The sequence below is a fragment of the Pseudorca crassidens genome, chromosome 17, assembly GCF_039906515.1.
Source record: "Pseudorca crassidens isolate mPseCra1 chromosome 17, mPseCra1.hap1, whole genome shotgun sequence".
Taxonomy (NCBI): Eukaryota; Metazoa; Chordata; class Mammalia; order Artiodactyla; family Delphinidae; genus Pseudorca; species Pseudorca crassidens.
In genome coordinates, this window is record NC_090312.1 from 1,435,787 (window position 1) to 1,457,148 (window position 21,362).

Consider the following 21,362-nt stretch of genomic DNA (forward strand, 5'->3'; position numbering starts at 1 on the left):
TGTCTGTATTTTTTAAAGCATTTATTGCTTCTGTAATTCGAAACATAGAAACACCAGTAGATGCAGACTACTATGGGCCTCAGTCCTTGTTGTAGCAGGTACAGTTCCTTTTATAAAAACGTCAAGTTTTTCAGTTATCTGGACCTGGCACTGCTGGCCCTCCTTGGCCTAGGAAAGAGCGGCCCACTCAGCGGCCCTGTGACAAGAGCCCCTGCGCAGGTCAGGGGCTGTGGGAAAGGTGTGGGAGACCAATTTTAACCACAAAGCCATTGAGCAGAAATGCGCAAAGTCAGAGGCTGAAAATACAGGAAAGAGATCGCTGCTCAGGCAACCCAGCAGCAGGATACAGAAAGCTAGAACAGGCCCGTCACAAAAGCCGTCCTAGTAAGTGCGCACGTGGGCTCCACGTGTGGTTGGGTCAGTGCCCGTTGAGGTCACGGCAGTTCAGAAGAAGGCCGAGGCCCCGAGACCCCGTGCTTCACAGACAAGGTGAATCTCCTGGTGACTTTTAGGTTGAAAGGTCCAGAGAACACTGCCCCTTTACTGCTTCTCGGATAAAGCAGACGGGGCCTCTTCATTAATTTTTCTCCTTTCCAGCCTAAAGGTAGCGAAGCTCCGACCGACTCCTGGTTTCACCTGCATCAAATGACTGCAAGCTCCTCCCCACACACCTGCGACCACCCAGACCCTCCCCTCTCCCCGGCCCACCCGTTAGTCTCCCCCTCCCCTCCTGAGCACCGTGGCTGAGTGCCTGAGCAGGGCCACGCCCGTGCGGCAGGTTCCCTCTCTGGGCAGACAGGCCCTCCCGCACCGAGAACGCTGCTCTACCACGTGCTGACCCGAGCCCAGACCCTGTCCCATCCCAGACCCCACCAGTCCCCCAGCTCCTGCCTCACACATGCAGCTGGCCACCAGCAGGTTCGTGACACACCAGCCAGACCCCCCCCTCGCCCACATCAGGGGCCCCCAAAGGTGAAAGTGAGCTGGCCGTGGCCTCTGGACTTTATTCGGGCCCTGGGCCTTGGCTGGGGTGAACAGCCGGCTGGAGAGCCATGTCCTGACTCCACGCTGGAGGGAAAAGGGGGAGGCAAGGTCAGGCCAGGGTCACCAGCCAGCTCAGCTGTAGCTGTCAGGGTCCGCGTCATCTGGCAGAAAGTAGCGTTGCAGGGCAGTCTGCAGGAGCTGCGGGGGCAGCGGATGGGCCGGCCTGGGCCAGTCTGGGGGGAAAGGCTGCAGTTCCACCCGGGGCAGTGGCAGCTTCAGCGTCCGGACGGCACCATCCAGGGTGCGGCCCGCCCAGAGCCGGGACAGCATTCGGCCTGGGGGCCAGCAGTATAGTGAGGCCTTGGGGTGGGGTCAGTGCTCCGCGGGAACTGGGCTGGGGTGGGGTAGAGGTCAGGTCCGATTTCTACCCCTGTCCCTACTCACCCCTCAGTTTCATTGGAGACCTCTGGACCTTGGCCTCCTGAAGCCGGAGGATGGAGTAGTGCCTGAAGGATAAGGAAGCGGGTTTGGCTAAGCCCACGCCTCAGCTGTTCCACACAGGCTCTGCCCCAGCCTCTTCCAGGGACCCGTGGCGTGCTCACCGGGGTTCCCGGGGCTGTGGCACCACCATGCTGGGCGTCCGTGGGGACGGGCGAGGGGACGGGGTCTTGGGCTCCTCCTGCAGGGGGTCCTGCTGCGGAGCCCCACGCTGCTCGCAGAAGAAGTTGAGTGCGTTGATGGGCCCCAGGTCCAGCATTTTTGACTGTGACCAGGTCGTCTGCTCCAGAGGCAGTGGCTCATCAGGCAGTGCAGCTGGCGCGGAGGATCCCAAGTGGGCCTCAGGCAAGGGGCAGAAGTGCGTCAGTGTCCCAGACAGTGCACGTTGGGTCCCCCCAAAGCGCATCTGTGCAAGCGTCTGCTGGGCCTGCAACTCCAGGGCGGCCAAGTCCGGCTCTCCGGGTGAGACCACCGGTGAGGGCGTCCGGGAGACGCTTGAGGGCATCACAGAGATATGAACAGTTGCCCCAGAGACCATGGAAATCTGCGACAGGGTCTCCTTCGAAGGAGGGTGAAGTGCTGAGGTCTCTGAGACCTCGGGCAGCATCTCTGACGACTTGTCTACAGATGGCGGCACAGTTTCCATCTGCTGGGGAGTTGGCCAGTGGAGGCTGGAGAGGTGCTGCCCATGGCTCCAAGCCTGAGACCCCATCCCAGACTCCCTCCTGGGGAGACGCAGGAAGATCCCGGGAGATGGGGGAGGGGTGAGGGATGGGGGAGGATGGAAGAGGCGCAGAGCCAGAGCGGGGCAAGGAGCCCGCTGGCCTCACCTGGCTCTCCCCTCTGCACTTGGGAAAAGCCTGGGGAGAAGGCGAGAGGCTCTGCGGGCAGGTGGCCCGCCCCCGCCCCGCCCCCACTCCCGCCCCCGCCCAGACCTTCAGCTGCCCGACCATCTCCTCCAGCTTCTGGCAGCAGCGCTTGCGCAGTGCGGCCTTGGAGGCGCGCTCCGGGCCCTGGACCCAGGTCATCATCTCCTTGAACAGGAGGCCGTGCGGGTCCTGAAGGCCGAGTCCTTCCAGCAGCTTCCTGAGGTCCGGCCTGGGACAGGTGTACAGGCGTGGGAGGCTTCTGGGCGGCCTCCCTGGCAGCAGCGGGGAGGAGGGAGGGAAGGGAGCGGAACTCACCAGCAGGAGGCTGGCGAGTAAAGGACGTAGCACAGGAGCTCCAGCACCACCTCGCGGGACTCCAGGGAGCAGGCCCGGAGCAGCTGCAGCGCCAGCATCACAAACTGCTTCTGCATCCTGTCCTGAGCGCAGGGGGAGCGACACTGGGGCCCGAGGCCTGGGGTGGGGCGGGGCGGGGCGGGTCTCGGGACTAGGGGCTCACCTGGAGGCTGGGGGGCTGGTCCAGGTTGAGCAAGCGCACGAGGATGCCGTGCAGCCGGCTACAGAGGTCTCTGCTGACGTCGGGCAGCAGCCTCAGCAGCGCGTGCAGGATGTGCACACGGTCTGCCCAAGAGGCCTCGTCCAGCAGGTCCATGAACAGCGAGGCCAGGCCCTCCACCGTGCCCACCTCGGGGTACGCCTGCAGGGATCTGGTGCTGAGGCCTGGCCCCCTGCGCCGCACCCGGGCGCTCCAGCCTCCCCCTCCCGTACCTGAGCCCGTGCCTCCCAAACTCCCCCGAACCTGCAGAGTGAAGATAGGGAAGAGCTTTCTGAACCAGTTCTGGCCGACGAAAAAAAGCAGGAACCTAGGCAGATGCCCGCAGCGCTCTTCCCAGAGCGAGTGCCCATAGTGGAACTGGGGGCAGTGAAGACAGGTCTCGGCCCTGGCGGTGTCCTCGCGGGAGCCCATGGGCTTCGGGATGCGACCCTCGGGGCTCTAGGGGCAGCGGCAGCAGCTGCAGACCCTGCCCGCCTCAGGCAGCTCCTGCGCCGCTGCCCAGCCCAGCCCCGGACGCCCACCTGAGCTTCCTGCTCCGGCAGCTGGTCGGAGAGCTGCGTGTGGCGGCGCTGCGAGTCCGAGGCCCAGTCCAGACCCTGCTCGCCCTCCTCCTCCCCCTCCCCTCCCAACAACTGGGTCAGCTTCTCCTGCCGCGGCAGCCACGGGTCGTCCCGGCTCCCTCCAGGCTGCGAAGTGGAGAGCGAGGCGTGGCCACGGGCGCGGCAGGGATCCGGCCCCGCCCCCTGCAGACCCCGCCCCGCCTCGCCCCGCCCCTTGCCTTGCTCTCGCAGCGGCGCGGGCCCAGGGCTCCGAGGCCGCTGACCTCCACAGGCAGCCACATCTGCTGCAGCACCACCGAGTTGGGCACGCAGCCCGGGAAGCGGATGGGCCGCCGCCAGTACTGCAGGTGGAGCACAGCGGGGCAGGTTGAGGGCCTGGACTCCACCTGCCCCAGAGACCACGCTGGCAGGGCACCCCCGCCACCAGCCCAGCTCTGCCCGCCTGACGTCCAAGAGCTGAGTGGGGCTCACACGCCCTGCCCACGACACACAGACAGGAAGAGAGAATCTCTAGAAATCAGGCCGAAGGGCAGGCAGTGAGTGTGGCATCAGCTGTGGTAACTGAGGACGGAGATCTGGGTAACAGCCGGCCTTTGGGGAGCCCTGACACCCACATGGTCTCCACAGGACTCAGCCCCCGGTCCTGGAGCAGAGACGCTGATAAGAAGGGGGCAGTAGGAGGGACTCCCTCGGCGGTCCAGTGGTTAGGACTCCGTGCTTTCACTGCTGGGCCGGGGTTCAATCCCCGGTCGGGGAACGAAGATTGCACAAGGCACGCGGCGCGGCCAAAAAATAAAAAAAAAGAAGGGGACAATGGGAGCTCGAGGGGGTGTTACTGGGGGCTTGGGTAGATGGAGCAGCAGCTGGAAGGATCCGTTACCCACCTGGGAAGGTAAGAGTGCCAGATGTGTGGGGAGAAGGGGCTGGGCCTGTCTGGGCATCTGGAGGGGGAGAGAGTGGGAAGGCCGGCTCCCACCGACTCTGCTCCCCTCAAGGGAGGGGACTCTGGTCTCGCAGACAAAGTGCACAGAGGCCCCAGCCCCCCGACCCTCGCGCTAGGGAGTGGCTGCAGGAGCGACCGCTGGCAGAGGCTCTGGCTTCGCCTGGCTCCAGCTCCGAAGTCCCTGGCCCTCTGGCAGCCAGTTCCCGGAGTGAGGAGTTAGGGCACACGGAGAGCAGCAGTGGCAAAACCAGGCCCGGGGTGAGGGGTGCAGGTGGGCCTGGCCCTCGGGTCAGAGCTGGGCACAAAGGCTTACAGCAAAGGGGACATGGGGTACATAAGGAGGGCCCCCCCGGGGAGGGAAGGGCCTCAGGACAGCGAGGGGTCTCACCTCATAGGGCTGAACAGCGGCAGGGAAGAAGCCCCTGGGGTTGGAGAGATGCTCCTGGGGCCGCCTCTTCAGCAGCAGGGGGATCTGGGGATGGGACAGGGATCAGAGCCGAGTTTGGACTCCAGTGTCCCTGCAGTTCTGCCTTCGGGCGGCAGCCTCCACCCACCTGGGCCCCTCACCCTGCGCTGCAGGTGGGAGGACAGTGGATCCGGGGCCACAGGCTTCTCCCCGTGGAGCCGCTCCAACTGCAGCTGCAGTTGCAGACTAAGGCCCAGTTCGTGGCTCGGGGAGGAGCGGGCCAGCAGCTGGGGTGGAAGGAGTCGTCAGGGGGTGGGGTGGGGACCATGAGGTGAAGGCAGAGGGGTGGGAGTGGTGGTAAGCCTCACCTGGGGTGCTCTGCTGTGCAACCTCCGGTGGGTGGTGGGGGGAGGCAAGGGGACTTGAGGTGGTCGGGCAAAGCGCTGGCCCAGGGTCCCAAGATCCTGTGGTGGCGAGGCTTCAACGCCCCCGAGATCGGGGACGTCTCTGGGCAGGGCGCACACGTCCCAGGTCTGTCTCTCCACTGTGAGGGTCACGGTGCTCCACTGCTGGGACTCTCCTCCGGAATACCTGCCCTGGCAGGGAGGGCAGGGCAGACGGGCAGTGTCAGAGGCTCCGGGTGAAGGGAGGGACTGGGGAGGCCCCACACTCACCAGCAGACCAGGGCCATAAATCAGACGGAGGTAGTTATCAAAGGCCTCCTGGCACTGCTGCCAGGAGGGTGAGGGCCGGGCTGCAGGGCCCACCAGCCCCAGTTTCAGCTGCTGAAGGTCTTGGTCCCGGGCAATGAAGGCTTCCAAGTCCTGGGGTGAGGGTCAGGGGTCAGCGCATTCTTCCTTGAGCCTTGCTGCGTGCCCCTAGACAAGCACAGGGATCCCAGGCCTGGCCCAGGGACTGAAGGGGAAGGGCCTGAGCCGGGGTCGGGGGGCAGGGCTGGGCCACTGAGGTGGAGAAGGGGTCAGGAGCCACCCCACCTTCTCCAACACTGGCTGCTGAGGCGTGGCCGTCGGGCAGTGGATGAAAGACGAGGCTGCGCTGCAGACAGGGAAGGACACAGGTGGGACACTGGGTGGCATTACCAGTGGGATAGGGCAGAGGCTGGGCCAGGGACCTGGGGTGGTGGCCAGGCCCCTGGCGGGGAACCACAAACAGCCACGAGTGGGAAGGCCGGCACTGGGACGGGCTTGCGGTGGGTGGCCAAGGGGCCTGGGAGCTCTGGGGTCTCAGGTTGGGAGCACTCGGCCAGGCCCTGACCCAGGGGAGCCAGGTCGGGGCCTCCGGGATGGCTCGGTTGGGCCTGCTGGCAGACCTGAGGCTGGCCACCCCGCGCAGGCTGGCGAGCCTCTGCAGCTGGGCTGAGGTCAGCGACTCCTGGCTGGTCAGCGGCAGTGGAGGGTCATCCACCACATCAGGGACATCCTGGCACAGCTTCTGAGCGGGGGAAAGGAGCCTGGAGCCCTGGCCTCGGTGGCTGGTCTGCCCACAGCAGCCCCACCCTGCCTACCTGTGCTCAGTGCACACCTTAATCAGGTAAGATGTGGGCAGGTAGAGCCTGTGGGCCACCAGGCAGAGGCAGGAGCCCAGGGCCAGCACCAGGTCCCCACTGTTACTGCAGAAGCTCAGGGCCTGAGGGGCACCGTTCAGCTGCAGGAGCCTGGAGGGTTGTTCAGACCGACAGTCTGGCCCTGCTCCTTGGAACAGAACACGGAGGCAGCAGCAGAGGCAAGCCCCCAACCCTCTCCCACCCCCAGCCCACCGCAGCAGGCGGTTCTCCGCGGTCCAGATGCGGATGGTGCCGTCCAGGCTGGAGCAGGCGTACAGCTTGAGTGTGGGACAGCAGCACAGGCCTGGGGGGCCAGGACTCAGGGTCAGGGGCCAGAGCCATCTGGCGGCCTGGACTTCACCTCTGCCCTGCCCGCTCACCGGTGATGTGGTCCGTGGGGTCGTCCTGGGGCCGGTGATCAAAGCGAGGGCTGTTGCCCAGGCCAAACTGCACCAAGCCATAGGTGGCGCTGTTCAGGTCCTCGAAGCCCACGGTGATGCGATTCCCGAGGGCGCAGAGCACCAGCGCCGGGCGGCAGCAGGAGAAGGTGCGCACGAGGCTCAGGCTCTCCTCGGCATACGGGAAGACGCGCCACATCTTCACGGTCAAGTCTCCCCCTGTGGGGACGGGAGCCACAGTGGGGCCTTTGGGGAGGGAAGGGGTTCCCAGGCCGGCCGTGGAGGGAGGAGAGGTACCCACCGGAGGACACGATGCTGTTCCAGGTGGACGCAATGGCGGTGACGGGGCCTGGGCCGTGCGCCTCCGTACGGAAGACCGTCTTCGAGGAGCGCAACTCAAGTACGGACAGGGTGCCATCAGTGTGCCCCACCACGAGCAGGTACCTATGGGTGACCACAGCCTGTTGGTGTGGACCCGGCCGCCTTGCCCAACCCTGGCTGGCTCCGGCACCCACCGGTTCTTGTCCTTCCAGGCCCCGGCCACGTCACTGCGGCACAGCTCGCCCTTGTACTGGCGCACTATCTCCCAGGCGGCAAACGCGCTCCCGGGGTCCGTGAGGTGGCTGTAGAGGTGCAGGCAGCAAGGCCGGGGCGCCGGGGGCGGCGGCGGGCACAGGCGGTGCAGCACGCGCATGGGGCAGCGTGCTGCGTTGGCACACAGCAGGTGCCCGGCGCGCGTCATCAGCCACAGCACCTCGCGGGGCAGGCAGTAGGCCACGGCGGCCGCGCAGTCCTCAGGCTCCAGCAGAAGCGCGCTCACGGTGCGTCCGCTGGAGACCGACACCAGGTAGACCGAGCCGTCGGCGCAGGCGCACACGAGGCGCGTGGGCAGCTGCGCTTGCGGGGCCATGGGCGAGGGCAGCGCCGGCGCCACCTGCAGGTGGAGCACCGGCGCCGACAACTGGGCCAATGGCGAGTAGAGCTCCCGCACGCGCCACAGCTCCACGCTGCGGGAGCGCAAGGCGAGCAAGGGCCAGCCGGGGCCGGCGGGAGCCAGCAGATGCCTCACGGTCTCCGACGGCACGCTCGGGCCCCGGCGGCTCGGCGCCACCTCACCCACCTGCGCCGCTGCCTGCAGGTCCCACGTGCGCAGCGTCCCGTCTTGAGAAGCCGACAGCACAAGGGCCGTGTTCGGGAGCACGGCCACCGCAGTCACCGGGCCTGCGGGAGGGGCTCGGGTCACTCCTGAGCACCAGGGACTGAGGGAAGGGGAGCCGTCGGTCAGGGTCATGACCAGGGCGGAGAAGCTTGGCCAGAAGCCCGTGGAGATCCTGTGCCCGGAGCTCTCAAAGGCAGGGCTGTGCCCAGAGTGAGGGGAGACCAGGCCTCAATAGCCACACACGGCGCACCTGTGTGTCCCACGAACACCATCCGGATCTGCCAGTCAGCCTCCCACACCTTCACCGTGCTGTCCCGGGAAGCTGTCACCATGGCCCCCACCTCTCTACAGTACACCAGGTCGGAGATGGTGCTGAGGGGGGAGAGGGAGGCCCGTGGACTCAGGACTGCTGTGTGTGTGTGTGTGTGCGCGCGTGCGCACGCGCCGGCACCCCTACCACGACCGGATTTGTGTCGCGGACTCACCTCATGATTTCCCCTTTCCCACCAGCCCCTGGGCCCCTCCTCACGTTTTGTGCAGATCCCGACGCACATCTGTGACAGCCCAGGTGTGCAGATCAAAGGTGAGCACGGCTGAGCCGTAGGCTGCGCAGCAGCGTGGGACGTGAGGGGGATGCTGAGGCCCGAGAGCCAGACGCGCAAGCGCACCCGAGAGGTTTGGCGGCAGCCACAGAGGGGACCCATGGGGAACCAGGCAGCGACCCCCTGCACGGAACCTCCAGAGCACCAGGCTTCTGCCCGCCTCCGCCACCAGCAGCAGCCCGGCGTCGGGCACCGGCAGGCAGCAGACTGGCTCGCGGCCCGGCACCCTGCGCTCCACTGGCTTACTCTGCCACAGCAGGCTGAGGTCGGACCTTAGGATGGCCAACCCCGCTGGGCCCCAGCCCACAAAGCGGCCCACAGTGCCCAGCTCGCCCGGCACTGCCACCAGCCCTGTAAGCGCGACCGGAGCTAGCAGCTTCTCTTGTGCCCAGCCATCCTCTCTGCGCAGGTGCAGGCGGCCGGCACCGTCCAGCACCACGAAGCGTCTGCCCATGGGGTCCTGTGCCACCGAACACAGCCCGGCTGCCACCTCCAGGCGCCGCAGCAGCTCTAGCCCGTGCGTCAAGCGCGCCACGTGCAGCTCGGCTCTCTTTTCCTGCGGACCGGGACCAGCAAGCCTGCCGTAAACTTGGCGGGGGCCAGGGGTTGGGGGGCGGGGCTGTAGGCGGCACCCACCTAGCGGAGCCAAGAGGATCTGGGCTGGGGTCCTGCAGGGGACCCCTAGGGGAAGGGCTGGGCCGGAAAGAGGCCTTGAGACGGATGCCACGGGCAAGCCGCACCTTTTCCACCAAAGTCTGGAGGCCTGTGCGCAGGAGCAGCCACAGCTGGCGGGCACGGGCGCTCGGGGTCACATTCTGCCACCGAGAGTTGCTGATAAAAAGCCGTGGGGCCGCCTCCTTAAACGATGGCTCTGCGAACCGGCAGCAGAAGCCCTGTCGGTGTGGCCTTTGGGCCCCTAACCCTGGAGGTCGTGGGCAGCCAAGGCCCCTCCTGAGGGCCCTGCCAGGTTAGGGGACTGCCCGGGGAGTGCTGCATTCCCAGAGGACAGAACCAGAGCTTGAGTGAGGCCTGCGGCCAAGCCGGCCATCTGGGGGTCGAGGCCAGGACACCTCACCATCCTCTTCGTTGAGCAGTCCCGGGTCCGGGACGTCGTAGATGTCGGCATCATACAGGTCCAGGTCTGGAATCAGGTGGTCGCCTTCTATGGTAAAGGGCTTGCTTGCGTCCCACACTTCTGGCTCCATTTCAGGAGCCGCGGGGTCCAGGCGGCTCAACAGCCCTCTAGGACCGTTGCTAGGATACCGAACGCAGCAGGCCCCGCCCTCGACGCAGGCCCCGCCCCCACGCCTCATGAGCCTCCGTGCGCACTGAGTCACAGAAACTTTTATTGGAAGCAAACCAGCTGCAGCAAAGTGACACTCAGTGCACGCTGCCCGATGGGCAAGGTGGGGAGTACAAGTGGGCGGATGACCCCTGGGGACCGCCTGCTGGGTCTCCGGCCCTTTGGGCTGGAGTGTGCAGGTCCAGGCCTGACCCTGCACAAAATACAAAAATAAACTCTGTGGTCCAGCTGTCCCTGCCCGTGTCAGTTCGTTTGGGCGGGGCAGTGGCTCTTCCCACCAGGCCCTGTACCGTTGCTGTCCAGTCCAGCCACAGCGTGGGCAGCGGGAGCCTGTGGGGCTGAGGGGACGTCCACAGGCTACAGCCAAAGGGCTAGGCAGGTGTGGCCTGGAGTGGCGCTGGTGCTGTGGTAGCGCCAGGATCTGGCCAGCAGCTGTGGAGGCCCTGCGGCCCCTCAGGTGGGCAGGTCCAGGCACTGTTTGAAGCTGGGTGAAGCGAGGGCCTCTGTTCCTCCTCTTCACATACAGATCACCGGAACCCTGGGCAACGGGTGGCACACAGTGAGTTCTGAGGAGCCCACACTCAGGAGACCAGGCAGAGGGGGCCCCACCCTGCCCTGCACACCCCAGGCTGAAGGGAGGGAGGCCACTGCAACCGTCACGCACCTGTCCTCTTCCATGGTGCTGGTCTCCTCGTGGCCGCCCTCGCGGCCTCCACCTCCACTCTCCTCCTCCTCCTCTCCCCCGAGCTCCATGTCCAGCTCATTGCCTGCCTCCGACGGAGTGTAGGTGGATCCACTGGGGGTGGGGGGACCAGTCTTAAAACCGCCTACCCCCAGCCTGGTGCTAACCCCAGGGAGGGTGTCTGGGGAGGACAAAGTTAGGAATGGGGTGGGCCAGGCTGGGGAAACGGTGTGTGAGCCAAACAGGGAGGTAAAGGAAGGGAGGTGGACAGGTGCCGGCCAACCTGATAGAGCGGCAGCTGAAGAACACGATCCGTTTCAGCCGCTTGTTGTAGAAGAAGTAGTTGAAGGACCAGAGGCTGCCATCTTCCCCGAAGGGATCTGAGTCCAGGTCTGGGTTGTAGCTGGGGTGTGTGGGGCGAGATGTGGTGTTAGGTCCCAAGTGCCACCCGCCCAGGACCCACCTGCAGGGACGCCAGCTCACCTGTAGATGTCGCACTCAGCCAAGCAGATCTCCTCATCCACCGCGTTCCACAGCTGTGGCTTCAGGGCCTTGAAGTCCTCCCGAACAGCGGAGAACAGGCTGCAGTTGACTGCGTTCACCACCTAGGATGGTCACAGTCAGGGCTGACGAGGACCCAGGGCAGCAGGCGTGAACCGGGCCGAGCCCCAGTGAGTAAGGGAGGATGCCAAGGATGGCTGTGGGCCTACAGGTCCCTTCCCCGACCCGACCCTCACCCAGCTGAGGCTGGGCTCTCGGCTGAACTCGTGGCTCCGGGCTCTGCTGAAGTCGTAGTCCGGCCGGAAGGACTCGTTGAGCGTGGCGATCAGGTAGAAGAGGGTCTTGCGGCTGCACTTGTCGCTGAGGGGGCCCTCATCCTCGCCACCCTGGCTCTTACTCAGTCTGCACAGAGAGAAGCGTCAGCCTGGCACTGCCCCGTTTGCCAGTGCACAGTGGGCAGGCCCTGCCCGGCTCACCTGCTGGGGCTGAGGCCCGAGGTCTGGGGTGGGGACAGCGCCTCCAGCACATGTGGCTGGCCCTCCTGGCAGAACTGCTTGAACATGTGCTTGTCATCGCCCGCCATCTTACACGAGTAGCTCTCAATCCTAGAGACGCAGGCACAACCATGAAGCACGCCACCCCCGCAGGCTCAACCCAGAGACAGGGCAGAGTGACCTCTGAGACGCCAGCCCCAGAGCCCCGGCCTCACCTGCCAATGATGTGGGCATCTCCCGTCTCCACGGTCAGCTGCGAGTTGATGGCCTCGAAGCTGGAGTTCTCCAACAGCTTCATGTCCTCGGGGAGGAGGTCCTGTGCTCCAAAGGGCTACTGCTGCCTGAGGATGCAGGTCAGTCCATGGGTGTCTGGCCCTTGGGGCTCCACCTTCAGCCCTCCTCCCAGTAAGTGGCGCCGCTGCAAACAACTTGGGTCCCTCCTGCAGCCTGCTCCCAGGCCTTCAGCACTGGCGGGAGAGGTGATGAGAGCGGCACGTCCAGGCCCCAGATCAGCCACACCTCTTGCACCTCACAGGAGCTCTTGGGCCAGGCTGGGGGACCCACCGGGGATCCTGCTAACCCCGGGGCTGCTGGGTTAGTCTCTCCCTCAACAGCCCCCATCCCGACACAAGAGCCCTACCCACCAAGGGGGGCCCTGCGAGCCCGCGAAGGGACGTGACTCCTGCGGTGCCCCTCCGGCCGGGATCCTCAGCCCGGGTAAGAACCGCACCCAGTTAGGAACCAGATCACCTGGGGCTCGGCCCTGCCGTCACCTGGACGCGGCGCTCTTTCCTGTTCTACAGGCTGCTTTCTAGTGAGCGCCTCCGTTTTTCTCCGAAAGTACGACAGGGAGCGGAGGGAGGCCCCGCGGCCCCCGGAGGGCCTGTCAGCCGGGCAGCTAGGGCGCTACAGCGTCTGCCGGGTCTAAGGGGAACCCCAGCCAAGCCGCGCGAACTACAAGTCCCAGGAAGCCGTGCGCCTTGGGAGGCGCGCGTGCGCTCCAGCGCGAAGCCTGCTGGGGGCTGTAGTTCTGGAGGGCCCGAGTCGGCGCCGGGCACAGGGCGTACCCCTACCTGCTTACTCTGCGCTCAATCGGGCCGGACCGGACCAGGCAGGGTCAGGTCGATTGGCGTCGGTGCGGGTGAGAAGGCGGTGCGGGCCCCGGGTAGCGCGGACGCCTCAGGACCGGAGTGCGGCGCCGCGGCCTCCGCTCGGGCCGCACTGTATCCGGGGAAAGAAGCTCCGCAGCGACGTCCCGTTACTCCCGGCCCCGCCGGCCCATCCGAGCTGCCACCGCGACATAGCCTCGCCCGTGCACGGCGCCCGACTATCGCGACCGACCAGCCCGCCGACCGCCACAGAAGGCCCGAGCAAGCGAGCGAACGACCTCTACCTCCCCGGGCCGGACAACAACAAGCGTCCGCCAGGCCCGGCCCCACGCGTCTGAATGGCCCGCTCCAGACGCCGGGACCGGGAGCTCGCAGAGCCATTGGGGGCAGTACCCGCCGCTCAGTCCCGTCTTCCACTCCTACTGGCTGTGGCGCATGTCCGTCATCTTCTCGGCCGTGCGAACCCGCCTTCCTCCCTGGCGCTCATTGGTCGCGGCCCCTCGCCGGCTCCGCCCCGGGTGCTGTAGGTGTGGGCGAGAGGGGGCAACTGAGTGTTCGGTGGGCGGCGAGAGGCGGGCGGCGGCCCAGAAGGAGCCTAGGAGCGCGTCCGGCTCCCGCCAGACGCGGGGGTCGACAGGGCCGCCGGGCTGCAGCCCCCAGCCGAGCCTCTAGGGCCTTCCAGTTGTGGCAGGTGCTTCAGTCCCTGACGCTTTGCCCAGAATACAGGCCTCCAAGCCCAGCCTCGCCCGCCGGAGTCCGAAGACCCTCTGGCCATGTCCATCGTGGGCGAAGCGGGAGGGTCAGACGGCTCCAACGCTCGGGCGGCGCCCGGAACCCCAGGCTCGCGGTCCCAGTTTCCGGCCGGTGGAGGCGCTCAGCGGCCCGAGGCCACGGAAGCGGGCTCGTGGGGCCGGGCCGGGACCGGACCGGAGATGGCGCCGCCGGCGGACGGCGCGGCTGCGGCCTCCGACGCTGGCTCGGCTGCGGTGCTCCTGGCCGTGCACGCCGCGGTGAGGCCGCTGGGCGCGGGGCCGGACGCAGAGGCGCAGCTGCGGAGGCTGCAGCTGAGCGCGGACCCCGAGCGACCAGGGCGCTTCCGGCTGGAGCTGCTTGGCGCGGGGCCCGGGGCGGTGAGTGGGGGCGGCGGGGGCTGGCCGCTGAACCCGAGGCCATGCCCTTCCATTCGCCAGCTGCGTGCTCTTGAGCAGTTACCTTTTCTTTGCTTCTGTTTCCTTGTGTGTTAAATGGGGATAATGCTGGTACCTCCCTTCGTAGGACTAGTGTGAGAGTTTCATAAGGTAATACGTGTAAAGGGCTTAGGACAGTGAAAGTGGCCTGCAAATGTTACCTCGTGTTCCTTTGATCATCATGCAGTATGTGCTGGGGGAGGCACTGAGCCCGGACTCTCCCCCTCCTCAGGTCGGTTTGGAGTGGCCCTTGGAGTCCGTCTCCTACACCGTCCGAGGCCCCAGCCAGCATGAGCTGCAGCCTCCACCAGGAGGGCCTGGGACTCTCAGCCTGCACTTCGCCAACCCTCAGGAAGCTCGGCGGTGGGCAGCCCTGGTCCGAGGTGCCACCGTGGAAGGACAGAATGGTCAGTGCCCTGGAGTGAAGATTCACTGGGACCGGGATAGTGTTAGTTCTGCAAGAGAACAGGAGTAGCCCCGACCCCCCAGGTCTCGATGGGGGGAGTAGTGGGGAAAGCTGAGCCCACCTTACCCACTGCTGGGGTTCTGGGAGGACTCCCAGGAGGGAGGAAGTAGAGAAAAGGAACAGAGACCGAAGAGCTGGAGCCTGGAGTGCCAGACAATGTGGAGGGGCAGAGCACGCAGGCCCTCAGGACCTGGGTGAGAAGACGGACTATATGAAAAGCTTTGGGAAGGTATTCAGTGGGAGAGTGACAGGCTCAGATTCGAGCTACTTAAGACTGGTTGAGACCTGCATTCGTGTGAGTGGTGCAGATAGGGCCGGAGAGAAGAAGGATGTTTCAGAGATGCTTAGGAGATGGAATTGGCTGGATTTCCTTGAGGTTTAAATGGAAGAGTGAGTGGTTGAGACAGAAAGCTGCAAGGAACAGACACTGGGGAGCTCCCAGATAGAGGACCTTTTTGGGAGGGCACAGAGGTGGTCAAGTTCTTAAACATGTGGGAGGGAAGGGAGATAGGTGGATCTGGACTGGGGCTGGGGCTCTAAAGAGGTAAAGGTTGGGGGTAGAAAAGGTCAACCAAGGTCACCAGAAGAGAGAAGTGGGAAGAGAAGAGGGTCGGGAAGGCAGACAGTGCACCAGGAAAAGTCCACAGATGCATCAGAACAGCCGTCAGAGGTGAGAAGAAAACCATACACTGAGATGAAGAGAGGTCCAGACGACAGCATCTGCAGAGAAGGAAAGGCCTTTGTTTTCGTTCACTCGTTGCCCGTTGGCTCAGCAAATGTGTGTCCAGCACCTGTAGGAAGCGCTCTTTTAAGGCCTTAGAGATTCAGCATGAACAACACTTTAAATCCCTGCTCTCTCGGAGCTGGCATTTCCAGAGAGGAGACAGACGTATGAAATAAGTAAAATAAATTCTGCCAGATGGTGGAAAGGATGGGAGCGCTGGAAGGGAGGGGTTTGCAATTTAAAATAGGGTGGCAGGGAAATCCTCATTAAGGTGACCCTTGAGTGAAATTTAAAGATCATGGGGTGAACCATGTGTCCTGGGAGCAGCAGGTACAGAAGCCCCAAGGCAACAGTATGCATGACATCTTTCGGGCTCGGTGCTCGGGAGCCCTGCTTATCTCGGTGGGAGGACAGCTCAGAATACTGAGGCCACCACAGGAGCTGCATCAGCACCGCGTGGGCAGGGCCTCAAGTGGGTGGTAAGAAGCAGAGATGGCAGCATGCCCAGGGCAGGCATCGGCTGGAGAGGGTTTGGCATGGGGGCAGCCCAAGGTGTTCTGTGACGATGGTAGAGCCAAGAGAGGGGATGGAGGTCCCCGAGGACAACAAAGAGGCCATCTTGGGGCTTCTCTGGTGGCGCAGTGGTTGGGAGTCCGCCTGCCGATGCAGGGGACACGGGTTCGTGCCCCGGTCCCGGAAGATCCCACATGCCGCGGAGCGGCTGGGCCCGTGAGCCATGGCCGCTGGGCCTGCGCGTCCGGAGCCTGTGCTCCACAACGGGAGAGGCCACAGCAGTGAGAGAGGCCCGCGTACCGCAAAAAAAAAAAAAAAAAAAAAAAAAAGAGGCCATCTTGACTCCAGGGCTCCTGGTGAGCAGTATGGGGTGGGCTCCTTCTGAGGACCTCCTTTGGTTCTGCTGCGAGGCCAGGGAGCCTCCTGGCTGGCTGAGAGGGCCTGTACAGGCCAAGAGAAGGGGCCCGGCCTCTGTGGAGGAGGGGCACGGGTGGGACTGGGCAGCAGAAGGGACCAAAAGGACTCCAGAGCCCAAGGAAGAGCCAGGTGCAGCTCTGAGTGGAGTCAGCTGGGACCTCTGGAGTTTGCAAGGGCCAAGGCTGGGGAAAAGGCCTGGCTTTAAGTGTGGCCAAGGCGGGGCCCTGGCAGGGGCTGAGCTGAGGAGGGAGGAGACAAAGGTACTGGAAACCTGAGGTCAGAGAGCAGAGGCCTGGGTGAGTACTCAGCTGGGGGCTAGAGCTCAGACCACCAGCCCACCCCACATCTTCCCTCCTAGGCAGTGACAGCCTGACCCCAGCCCTAGGCTCAGAAACGTGCCCTGTTTCCCCGCCCAGTCTCCTTGAAGTACCTGCAACCAAGGCCCCCAAGCCCAAGGTGGATCTTCCTTGGCGCCCTGGAGACTTGATGGAGAAAGGTAAGGGCAGGGGGCTGGAGGGGCTGGGGGGCAGCCCGCGGGGGGCTGTGACGGCCCTCTCTCCCCTGTAGAGGACCTAGCAGGGCACCTGACCCGGGCCATAGAGGGTGGGGATGAGAAGCGGGCAGCCCACGCAGCAGCCATCCTGGCCCAGCATCACGTGGCCCTCAGCATCCAGCTCCAGGAGGCCTGCTTCCCTCCCGGCCCCATCAGGTAAGGCCTGGGGCTTCCATCTCACCCGCCCTCCCAGTCCTGTCAGGTCCCCGGTCTTTACCGCTGACCTACACTCTGGCCCAGGCTACAGGTTACAGTTGAAGATGCTGCGTCCTCTGCCCACATCTCGCTGGCAGTCCACCCCCACTCCACCATCGGGGCCCTCCAGGAGCAGGTGAGCACGGGGTCTGGGGAGCCCTGCTGGGGGGACCTGAGTGACATTCCGACACTCTGGCCCCAGGTATTCTCGGAGTTTGGCTTCCCACCGGCTGTGCAGCGCTGGGTCATCGGGAGGTGCCTGTGTGTCCCCGAATACAGCCTTGCTTTCTATGGGGTCCGGCGGGATGGGGATCCTGCTTTCCTCTACCTGCTCTCAGCCCCCCGAGAGGCCCCAGGTCAGTCCTTGATTGGAGTGGGATGAGGAAGGTGGGGTGCAGCCTGACATGGTCCTGAGCCTCATTCCCTCTATGGCAGGACGCAATCCTCAGCACCCCCAGAAGATGGATGGGGAACTAGGCCGCCTGTTTCCTCAGTCACTGGGGCTGCCCCAAGCCCCTCAGCCAGCTGGCTCCAGCCTGCCCAACCCCCTTCAGGTGGGCAAGGGACTGGGCAGGGAGGGCCTAGGAGGCTGTGGGCATTGAAGGAATGGGTAAGCAGTAACTGTGTCCTCACCTCCCCAGCCCGGCTGGCCCTGCCCTTCCTGCACCTTCATCAATGCCCCAAGCCGACCCGGCTGTGAGATGTGCAGCACCCAGAGGCCCTGTGCTTGGGACCCCCTTCCCACAGCCTCCACCCAGCAGCTACCAAAGGTACCAGGGGCAGAGGCAGAGGCAGGGGAGGGGATGGGGGCAGGGGGGCAAAACAAGCAGAATGACCCATCTTCTGCCCCTGCCCCCAGGTCACAAGGAGAGAGGATGGCCCTTCCCTTCCAGGCCCAAGGTCCCTGGACCCCCTCCTGAACCTCTCAGGGAACCTCTGCTGACTGACCGCTCGCTGGAGACAAAACCGGGGCTGCCAGGGAGGGGCTGTGAGCTGGAGTCATTAAATACACTTGTGAGCCAGCTGGGTGCCCCTTTACTGTGCCCTTGTGCAGACTGGGCTGCTGGGAGAATGCAGAGCAGGGTGCAGCCCCACTCAGATGAAACTGAGTGGCAGAGGCAGGGGTGGCGGCTCCCGAGCTGGGCCCAGGTGGCTACTGAAGAGCATACTTGGGACGCAAGTCCCCTGAAGTCTCCCAGGCCCCAAGGGTGCTTAGGACACCCCCTGCCTGCTGACCACTGGGCTGGGCCCTCTGAGCCCCACCCAGCCCTCAGCTGACTGGCCCTCCTTTTCCAACCAGAGTTTTTCAGGCACACACCCTCCCTCTGCCTTTCTCCTCTCTGCTCTTGCCCTCCCCACGCTGGTCCCCACTCCTCTGGGCTATTCCCACCAGGCTGCCCTTACATTCCCTGCTTGGGGACAAGAAAAGCTCAGAGGATAAGAGCCCCAAGCCAGGGCCCAGGGCTACTACTAAGAAAACACCGCCATGGCCCTCTTGCTACTGACAGGTCCATGGCTGTGTTAGCCCAGCCACTGTCTGGCCGTGTGGCCTGAGCCCACTCCCAGCCGCCCTGTAGACTGCTAGGAGGTGCTGTCCCCTCACAAAGACCGTGACCCTTGAGTCAACAGCACCTCCAGCTGCCCAGCCAAGAGACCAGAAGCACCTCTGGGTGGCCTCCGCCTGCCTCTCTGCTTCCTTGGTGAGGTTGAGCGCTGCCCCTCCTCTCCCGGCCACCGCCCAGCCCTGCCTGCCCCTGAGCCCCAGGAACAGCTCCTGCAGCTCCTACTTTAGGCCAGCCTCTCCCTGGTTGAAATGCTATGCAGGGTTCCCTGCCGCCTGCAGGATGAAGGCCAAGTGGTTCAATACACGGACTCTGGTGGGTTACTGCAGCAGGGCCCTGGGTCCCTGGGCCGTGTCCGGCCAAGCGAAGCCCTTTCCACCTGGAACCAGGTTCTCTCCACTCCGGTCAGTGTTGCCGCTTTCTCTAACAGCTAGTTCTCTGCTTCCTGTCCCACGTTCACTGCTGGCTGGACTCCCAGCATTCAGGGCAATGTTGACCACACTGCACTGGACACCCCGGGAGCTCTGAGGGCAGGGATCTTCGTCCCAGAGTCCTCTGCAAACCTGTATTCCCATCACACAATAGCTCAAATGGGTATATTGAGAAACTTAATTTATTTCCATGATGGGCGCTGAACGATCTGGAGCTGGAACCCCGTCTCCTGCCCCTTCCTCTCTGTCCCAGAGGAAGAGGGGCTTGGCCAGGAGGGCCAGCTGGGACCTGAACAGGCCCAGGGTGGCTCCTTGGCTTGAGGACCCATTCAGGCAGGACAGCAAGCAGACACTGGGCAGGGTCACTTGGGTGGCCGATATGCCAGCTTCCGGCTCTTCAGGACTGACCACTTATGCCGCTTCATGGCATAGACCAGGGGCAAAAGCAAGCCCATCATCATCAACATCTGGGGGGGGAGGCAGGCTCAGAGGAGGGAGGCAGGAAGGAGCCCTGCCCAGCTCCCAGCCCCTCCCCCAGGCCCACTGTGCCCCTCCGCCCAGCCCTCTCACCTTGAGCCCCATGCGTTTGCGATGGTCATGTTCTGGTTCAGATGTCCAGCGCAGGAAGGTACTCACGTCCTTGGCTACCTGGGACATGGTAGCTGGGGTGCCTGGACCAAGGACAAGTGGTACGAGCTGCCCGTGGGGGTCCCTGCCCAATTTGGGCTACCCCAAATTGCATCCTCCACCATGGGGCAGAGACGGGTTCCTGCCCACAGCTTCAAAAGGGATGGGACCCACCCTACCACCAGCCAGCACACAGATGGCCTCAAGGCTGCCCATGAGCCTCCTCAGAAACACACAGTGTCCCAGCCAAGGAAGGTGCAGGCACTCTTGGGCCAAGAACACCAGGAGAGCATCCCTGGCAGTGGGGAAAGTAGGACCCAGCTTGCCCACCCCCAGCGTGGGGGCCTCTCACCGTCGTCAAACTCCAAGACTTCATTGTAGATGGGAGGCGCCATGCCAATGGCCTGGCCAGGAAAATAGGGATTGAAGTGGAGGCCTTCTCGCAGCGACACCCCAGTGGGTGGCTCACAGTAGCCCGTGAGTAGGGAGAAGACGTAGTCCTCACCACCGTGCCTGGGACCAGATTGGGGTCTCCTCAGCCCCTGGCATGAGGCAGCCCTTCCCGCCGTCCCCCGCCACACACACACCCGGCCACCGCAGGCCAGTACCTAGCTCGCACGACGTAGCTGAGGTCAGGGGGCAGTGCTCCGTTGTTGGCCGCTCGTGCAGCCTCAGGGTTGGGGTATGGTTTGGGGAAGTAGTCAGACAGCTTCCCCGGCCGCATGAACATCTCCCCGTTCTCGTTGGGGCCGTCCTCAACCTCCACCTGCCACCAAGAGCCCCATCACAACCCTGCTGTCCAGCACAGCAGGAGCCCCGATCTGTGGGTCGTCGGCATCCCCACGTCCCCACCTCCTCAGCCAGCGCCTTAGCTTCATCCTCTGTGTAGCACACGCCCACCAGGTGGCGGTAAGCCACGTAGTCCATGCTGTGGCAGGAGGAGCACACCTGCTTGTACACCTGGAAACCCCTCCGGATGCTAGAGACATAGAAAGGGTTAAGGGCGCCGAGGATTCCACCCCACCCGGCCCACCCAGAAATTCCCCCAGCCAGCCACACACCTGGTGTGGTCCAGGGAGGAGAGGAGGCCGCGGTGGGACCACGGATAGCTGGGAGGGTGCAACTCCAGGTCACTGGCACTCACCGCTGAATGCAGAGCCACAGCCAGCCCTGCACCCCCTGCCGCCAGCATGCCAAGCGCTGACAGAATCACTTTCCGGCCCCGGGACGGGCCAGACTTCGACGACAGGGACACTGCCTGCAAGAGTCCCGCTCAGCGCCTGCCAGAACACCACCCAGCCCTACCTGGGGATCTGACTCTCAGCGCCTACCTCTCCCAACTCAGGCACCCAGCACCGGCCACCTCCCGCGCCACTGCCCTCCCCACCCTCCCCGCTGCGGACCCCTCGACCGGAATTCTGCCCTGAGGGCGGGGGGGGGGGGTTGTGAGGCGTGTTCTTAGATCCTGCGCCAGGAATCGGGCCGAAGTGAGCAAGGGTGCTGGGGCAGGCCAAGGTCACAAGCAGCTGGCCGAGATCAGGCTGAGGTCACTTTAGGACGCGGGCCCAGTCTGGAAGGCCGGAGAGGGGAGCGGGCCTGGGCGCGCCCCCCGGGGAAGCGCCCAGTCCCGAGCCGGCAGCGAGCCCGCCCCGCCGCCCCCCACGCTCGGCACCAGGTGCCTGTGCTGCTCGGAGGGGTGGGAGCGCAGCCCTGCTCCCAAGGTCGGCAGGCAGCGGGGGTCCGGCCGGGGCGGGGGGCCGGGTGCGAAGGCTGCTCCCGCGCTGCCCGGCCCGCGCCCGGAGCCTCCCAGCGGTGACCTTCACCGGCCTGCGGGTCCGCGCGGCGGCCAGGGTTAAGACCAGCTCTCACCTGGGGTGTTCGCAGTGGGAGCTGCCCGGGCCGCGCACCGCTCAGCAGACCCCGGGACCGCGCGCCCGGCAGCCCCGCGCCCCGCGGGCCCAGCCCTAACCCGCGAAGCGAAGCCACCGCCGCTGCCGCCATATTGCCCCTCTTCAGCGCGGCCGCCGCTACCGTGGGCCTC

The 21,362-nt window shown here is 64.8% G+C and overlaps 4 protein-coding genes across 8 annotated transcripts; 1 reads left to right on the forward strand and 3 right to left on the reverse strand.

Annotated features, from left to right (window-relative positions):
- Positions 1-4: 4 nt before the first annotated feature.
- On the reverse strand, positions 5-8,781 carry WDR97 (WD repeat domain 97). The gene is given in 19 exon segments (XM_067712592.1): positions 5-1,319; positions 1,429-1,490; positions 1,587-2,131; positions 2,418-2,783; positions 2,869-3,066; positions 3,169-3,363; positions 3,447-3,611; positions 3,704-3,826; positions 4,817-4,900; positions 4,996-5,121; positions 5,203-5,658; positions 5,830-5,931; positions 5,933-6,286; positions 6,377-6,509; positions 6,612-6,702; positions 6,779-7,015; positions 7,098-7,240; positions 7,312-8,017; positions 8,206-8,781. Coding segments are annotated over 19 exon segments (4,743 nt in total). The 5' UTR covers positions 8,660-8,781; the 3' UTR covers positions 5-1,116.
- Positions 8,782-9,885: 1,104 nt separating this feature from the next.
- On the reverse strand, positions 9,886-12,989 carry MAF1 (MAF1 homolog, negative regulator of RNA polymerase III). Of its 3 annotated transcripts, none has more exons than XM_067712598.1 (8): positions 12,619-12,985; positions 11,753-11,878; positions 11,520-11,648; positions 11,280-11,445; positions 11,026-11,147; positions 10,826-10,945; positions 10,525-10,656; positions 9,886-10,398 (listed from the first exon to the last, which is right to left on the reverse strand). In XM_067712598.1, the coding sequence occupies exons 2-8, from the start codon at positions 11,833-11,835 to the stop codon at positions 10,377-10,379; spliced, it is 774 nt and encodes a 257-aa protein (XP_067568699.1). In that variant the 5' UTR covers positions 11,836-11,878; positions 12,619-12,985; the 3' UTR covers positions 9,886-10,376. The 3 variants fall into 3 exon arrangements, with proteins under 3 accessions (XP_067568699.1, XP_067568698.1, XP_067568700.1); XM_067712597.1 differs by having other exon boundaries at positions 12,611-12,984; XM_067712599.1 differs by lacking the exon at positions 9,886-10,398 and having other exon boundaries at positions 10,585-10,723; positions 12,611-12,989.
- A 203-nt stretch (positions 12,990-13,192) lies between these two features.
- SHARPIN (SHANK associated RH domain interactor) lies at positions 13,193-17,723 on the forward strand. 3 transcript variants are annotated; one of them, XM_067712594.1, is made up of 9 exons: positions 13,193-13,776; positions 14,066-14,240; positions 16,312-16,449; positions 16,521-16,662; positions 16,747-16,837; positions 16,904-17,057; positions 17,137-17,255; positions 17,343-17,471; positions 17,561-17,723. In XM_067712594.1, the coding sequence occupies exons 1-9, from the start codon at positions 13,420-13,422 to the stop codon at positions 17,642-17,644; spliced, it is 1,389 nt and encodes a 462-aa protein (XP_067568695.1). In that variant the 5' UTR covers positions 13,193-13,419; the 3' UTR covers positions 17,645-17,723. The 3 variants fall into 3 exon arrangements, with proteins under 3 accessions (XP_067568695.1, XP_067568696.1, XP_067568694.1); XM_067712595.1 differs by having other exon boundaries at positions 13,193-13,656; XM_067712593.1 differs by having other exon boundaries at positions 16,747-17,057.
- Positions 17,724-18,858: 1,135 nt separating this feature from the next.
- Positions 18,859-21,362, reverse strand: CYC1 (cytochrome c1). The gene is made up of 7 exons (XM_067712596.1): positions 21,191-21,362; positions 20,383-20,579; positions 20,174-20,300; positions 19,930-20,087; positions 19,674-19,834; positions 19,265-19,365; positions 18,859-19,161 (listed from the first exon to the last, which is right to left on the reverse strand). The coding sequence occupies exons 1-7, from the start codon at positions 21,320-21,322 to the stop codon at positions 19,057-19,059; spliced, it is 981 nt and encodes a 326-aa protein (XP_067568697.1). The 5' UTR covers positions 21,323-21,362; the 3' UTR covers positions 18,859-19,056.